Source organism: Nematostella vectensis, chromosome 11 (genome assembly GCF_932526225.1).
Source record: "Nematostella vectensis chromosome 11, jaNemVect1.1, whole genome shotgun sequence".
In the NCBI taxonomy this organism is placed as follows: domain Eukaryota; kingdom Metazoa; phylum Cnidaria; class Anthozoa; order Actiniaria; family Edwardsiidae; genus Nematostella; species Nematostella vectensis.
Window position 1 is genome coordinate 12461386 of NC_064044.1, and position 6026 is coordinate 12467411.

A 6026-nucleotide genomic window follows, 5' to 3' on the forward strand; every position below is an offset into this window, starting at 1 on the left:
AAATCACCTTGCACTCATGTTGCATGTGAGGTACACTCATCTAAATCACCTTGCACTCATGTTGCATGTGAGGTACACTCATCTAAATCACCTTGCACTCCTGTTGCATGTGAGGTGCACTTATCTAAATCACCTTACACTCGTGTTGCATGTGAGGTACACTCATCTAAATCACCTTGCACTCGTGTTGCATGTCAGGTACACTCATCTAAGTCACCTTGCACTCGTGTTGCATGTCAGGTACACTCATCTAAATCACCTTGCACTCGTGTTGCATGTCAGGTACACTCATCTAAATCACCTTGCACTCGTGTTGCATGTCAGGTACACTCATCTAAATCACCTTGCACTCATGTTGCATGTCAGATACACTCATCTAAAGCACCTTGCACTAGTGTTGCATGTCAAGTACACTCATCTAAATCACCTTGCACTCGTGTTGCGTGTGAGTTACACTCATCTAAATCACCTTGCACTCGTGTTGCAAGTCAAGTACACTCATCTAAATCACCTTGCACTAGTGTTGCATGTCAGATACACTCATCTAAAGCACCTTGCACTCGTGTTGCATGTCAAGTACACTCATCTAAATCACCTTGCACTCGTGTTGCATGTCAAGTACACTCATCTAAATCACCTTGCACTAGTGTTGCATGTCAGATACACTCATCTAAAGCACCTTGCACTCGTGTTGCATGTCAGGTACACTCATCTAAATCACCTTGCACTCGTGTTGCATGTCAGATACACTCATCTAAAGCACCTTGCACTAGTGTTGCATGTCAAGTACACTCATCTAAATCACCTTGCACTCGTGTTGCGTGTGAGTTACACTCATCTAAATCACCTTGCACTCGTGTTGCAAGTCAAGTACACTCATCTAAATCACCTTGCTCTAGTGTTGCATGTCAGATACACTCATCTAAAGCACCTTGCACTCGTGTTGCATGTCAAGTACACTCATCTAAATCACCTTGCACTCGTGTTGCATGTCAAGTACACTCATCTAAATCACCTTGCACTAGTGTTGCATGTCAGATACACTCATCTAAAGCACCTTGCACTCGTGTTGCATGTCAGGTACACTCATCTAAATCACCTTGCACTCGTGTTGCATGTCAGGTACACTCATCTAAATCACCTTGCACTCATGTTGCATGTGAGGTACACTCATCTAAATCACCTTGCACTCATGTTGCATGTGAGGTACACTCATCTAAATTACCTTGCACTCATGTTGCATGTGAGGTGCACTTATCTAAATCACCTTACACTCGTGTTGCATGTGAGGTACACTCATCTAAAGCACCTTGCACTCGTGTTGCATGTCAAGTACACTCATCTAAATCACCTTGCACTCGTGTTGCATGTCAAGTACACTCATCTAAATCACCTTGCACTCGTGTTGCGTGTGAGTTACACACATCTAAATCACCTTGCACTCATGTTGCATGTCAAGTACACTCATCTAAATCACCTTGCACTCGTGTTGCATGTCAGGTACACTCATCTAAATCACCTTGCACTCGTGTTGCATGTCAAGTACACTCATCTAAATCACCTTTCCCTCGTGTTCGCATCGTATTTTGAACCCCAAGTTTAGCTTATAATAACTGATATCAGGGATAATTTCCCAACCAGCATACCATATGGCAACAACACCCTTTTTTAATTAACCACAATTTTGTGGGTATGGTTCCATTTTTTAAATCATGCTTCACACCCGTAAAACTCCGCTCTCATTGTGATATGTAAACGCCAAGCCTGTACTACAATCCTGAAGAAACGCTCTTTGATGACAGGGGAGAACTCGTTCTTCACCAACGTAGTCTTATCGGAGTTGCCAGGGAACACCTAAAAATAAAAGGCTTAATTTGCAAAAGCAACACAACAAACCAGAAACCACAATTTCCGGCTTTTAACTATAAAAAATTGGAGGATGGCAAATTTACTACGAAAAGTTGAAGCTGACATATTCTCTCAGACTATATTCCACAAATCACACCATTCCCATCTTGGTAACTCTGCCACTGATCTCCCGTCAGACTGTACTCCAAACTGTACATGTGTCTTACCTTAATCACACCATTTCCATCTTGGCAACTCTGCCACTGATCTCCCGTCAGACTGTACTCCAAACTGTACATGTGTCTTTCCCTAACACACCATTCTCATCACGGTAATTCTACCATTGAACTCCCGTCAGACTGTATTCCACACTGTACATGTGTCTTACCTTAATCACACCATTTCCGTCTTGGTAACTCTGCCACTGATCTCCCGTCAGACTGTACTTAACACTGTACATGTGTCTTACCTTAATCACACCATTCCCGTCTTCGTAACTCTGCCACTCATTTCCCGTCAGACTGTACTTCACACTGTACACGTGTTCTTACCTTAATCACGCCATTCTCGTCTTGGTAACTCTGCCACTGATCTCCCGTCAGACTGTATTCCAAACTGTACATGTGTCTTACCTTAATCACACCATTCCCGTCTTGGTAACTCTGCCACTGATCTCCCGTCAGACTGTATTCCAAACTGTACATGTGTCTTACCTTTATCACACCATTCTCGTCTTGGTAACTCTGCCACTGATCTCCCGTCAGACTGTATTCCAAACTGTACATGTGTCTTACCTTAATCACACCATCCCCGTCTTGGTAACTTTGCCACTGATCTCCCGTCAGACTGTACTTAACACTGTACATGTGTCTTACCTTAATCACGCCATTCTCGTCTTGGTAACTCTGCCACTGATCTCCCGTCAGACTGTACTTAACACTGTACATGTGTCTTACCTTAATCACACCATTCCCGTCTTGGTAACTCTGCCACTCATTTCCCGTCAGACTGTACTTCACACTGTACACGTGTTCTTACCTTAATCACGCCATTCTCGTCTTGGTAACTCTGCCACTGATCTCCCGTCAGACTGTATTCCAAACTGTACATGTGTCTTACCTTAATCACACCATTCCCGTCTTGGTAACTCTGCCACTGATCTCCCGTCAGACTGTATTCCAAACTGTACATGTGTCTTACCTTTATCACACCATTCTCGTCTTGGTAACTCTGCCACTGATCTCCCGTCAGACTGTATTCCAAACTGTACATGTGTCTTACCTTAATCACACCATCCCCGTCTTGGTAACTTTGCCACTGATCTCCCGTCAGACTGTACTTAACACTGTACATGTGTCTTACCTTAATCACGCCATTCTCGTCTTGGTAACTCTGCCACTGATCTCCCCTCAGACTGTACTCCACACTGTACACGTGTTCTTACCTTAATCACGCCATTCTCGTCTTGGTAACTCTGCCACTGATCTCCCGTCAGACTGTACTTCACACTGTACATGTGTCTTACCTTAATCACACCATTCCCGTCTTGGTAACTCTGCCACTCATTTCCCGTCAGACTGTACTTCACACTGTACACGTGTTCTTACCTTAATCACGCCATTCTCGTCTTGGTAACTCTGCCACTGATCTCCCCTCAGACTGTACTCCACACTGTACTCAGTCACCCATTGGTCATCTCCTTGTGGGCGCCCCTGCGTTGCTACATGGGTAACACGCATGACTCGGCCCAGGTCCACCTGTAGGTACTCGCCTGTTCGTAGATTCGAGGCTGCCCATGCGCCGCTGTGTTGACCACTCACTGGTTGGTTGTTAAGGCGCCCGTAATAAGGGGACATGTGAGAACCGTGAAACGACGAAGCCGTAATGCTTGAGTCTGGAATTCTGCCATCTTCCATCCCCACAGGGTATTGGTTGACAACACATCCTATGCATTTTAAGATTGAAGGAGTTAGAGTTTTTTTTCATTAAAAAAAACTGAGAGGGGGGGTGGGAGGTATTAACAGGCAGAATTTTTAACCTCTCAAACGAGTGACCTCAACTTATTTTGTTTTTAATTTTTCTTTGATATAATATGACTCTCAATGATATGACTCAATTTGTAGCACAAATACAAATGATATGTCGTGATATCAATATATTTAGTACTGACACGTTTATGAAGCACAAATTACTTCGGGCTTTTATAAACGCGTTATAAGAATATGAGAGGTCTCGTGTCCTTTCCCGCCTGTTCCTCCTAGCAGGTTCCATCAGGATTCTGCTCAGGATATTTTTGAACAACATACGAAGTATTCTGAAAATCAAATTATCTATTTTTCGGTTTACTTTCCTTACCATCTCTTATATCCGCGTAAACAGAGTTTTCCATTTTCACGAGTTTGCGAGGCAGGTCTACGTGTGTAAACTTCATGCGTTTGCATCTCCCTTTTTTCATGTCGTAGTTGATGCTGGCGCAGTTTTCTTTGTCGTCATAGCAGAGTTTGTAGCATTCCCAAAGTTCCGCAACACCCGTCTCGTCGTAGGGAGATGCAAGGAGGGAATGGCCAAGCATGGAGTTCCTTGTTTTCTGAATGGCCGATGTGAGAGGGAATACGAAGAAGCAAAGAAAGAGAAGCATGTTTTTTTGTAGCTCTATGTCTTAGTGTGCTTTGAATATGTTACTTACATTAGGTATCCTGCCAAGAAATGACGCAGTTATTCTTTTATAAGAAGGTTATTCAAATTCAATCAAAGAGAAAGCAAGTGGGAATAATACAGTTTGTGTTAACAAAATAATTATATCAATCGTAAAACGCAACAGGACAGCTTTTGATCATACACCGACGCTGCTATGTAGACTGTGCCACAACCTTAAATCATATTTTTGCTATCCACGATTCACTTCAAAAGAAGCATCGTTTTCTCGTTTTTTTCCTCTTTCTCCATTTCTCTCCTTATTAATGTTCTACATCGCCAGCCATATTCAATTGGGACATAATTGATTTCTTTATGTGTTATTACCAACCTTTTGAACAGATGAAGAAGTATAAATATTATGTAACTCGACGATATTTTTCATCTCGGACAATACATACCGTACTATATAATTAATGGCAAACATTTTTACGGCTTTCTTGGTAAACTTCTGAGTCAGTAAGCCACAAACAATGTTTGTTAAAGGAGCTCAAAAAAGTTGCTTTCAAAGTTTGTGGGTATATCAATATTCTCTAGGCTTCATGGTGGAAATTATATTATCCCTTTCGACGTTGGATTTCATAGACACCAAAGACATGTAGCGCAAGAGAAATAAGAACTTTATAGTCGTCACTAGTCGTAGTCGTCACTATAGCAAGAAAGGAGTCGGTAAAATAGAAGCAATTTGAATATTTGAAACTGGCATTTAGTCCATCCAAGACCTGTCCCGACTGTCGGGCATTTAGTCCATCCAAGACCTGTCCCGACTGTCGGGCATTTAGTCCATCCAAGACCTGTCCCGACTGTCGGGCATATAGCCACGCGTAAATAATAGGCAAATCCAGGTTTTCAAAAGCTGTAGAGCTCTTAATCATGTTATTATAAACACATAGCTTTCAACTCTCCCGCATTAGGCAGGAGTGAACCTTTTCTCAAGCCTAATTTTCTTGAAAATACCCATACATTTTCTGTATTCTCCCGCATTAGCTATCTTGGTACTTCTGATACATTCACTGTTTTTTCTCAAGATTTTCCCTAAAGCGAGGTTGACAGCTATTTAAACATTCACACGGCTTTCAGATACAAGGATTCGGCCGTTTATACGCTACCCATGAACCACTGCGGGCTACGATTCTCGACTGCATGCAACCTTGGTGTACGACTGTACATCGAAATGTTTTCCAAAACAATGTAAAAGCTCCTCTCTAATGGTGAAGGGGAGTGAATAATTGAACAAAAAATTCTCATGGAGAAGTGGTGATTTAATTTCATTTCCGAAAAACGCTAGCAAACCAGGAAGTTACTGGTTGTATGCCAAAGTCGTGAGTAAAAGCCTGCGTAGCGACGCAGCGAAGCTCGCAAACTACACGCCCAAATAGCTTAGAATTTCATCCAGACTACATTGAAGACACAACAATCAATACGAATATTATTGAGGTTTTTCTAGATTTTATTTCATAGTAGAATAATCTATGTTTATTACA

General features: G+C 42.3%; 1 protein-coding gene across 1 annotated transcript; it reads right to left on the reverse strand.

Moving 5' to 3' along the window:
• Positions 1-1324: 1324 nt before the first annotated feature.
• Positions 1325-4530, reverse strand: LOC5514756 (lactadherin). The gene is made up of 3 exons (XM_001634877.3): positions 4204-4530; positions 3456-3793; positions 1325-1854 (listed from the first exon to the last, which is right to left on the reverse strand). Exons 1-3 carry the CDS (start codon positions 4484-4486, stop codon positions 1711-1713), a joined length of 765 nt encoding a protein of 254 aa, XP_001634927.3. The 5' UTR covers positions 4487-4530; the 3' UTR covers positions 1325-1710.
• Between the last annotated feature and the right edge of the window lie 1496 nt (positions 4531-6026).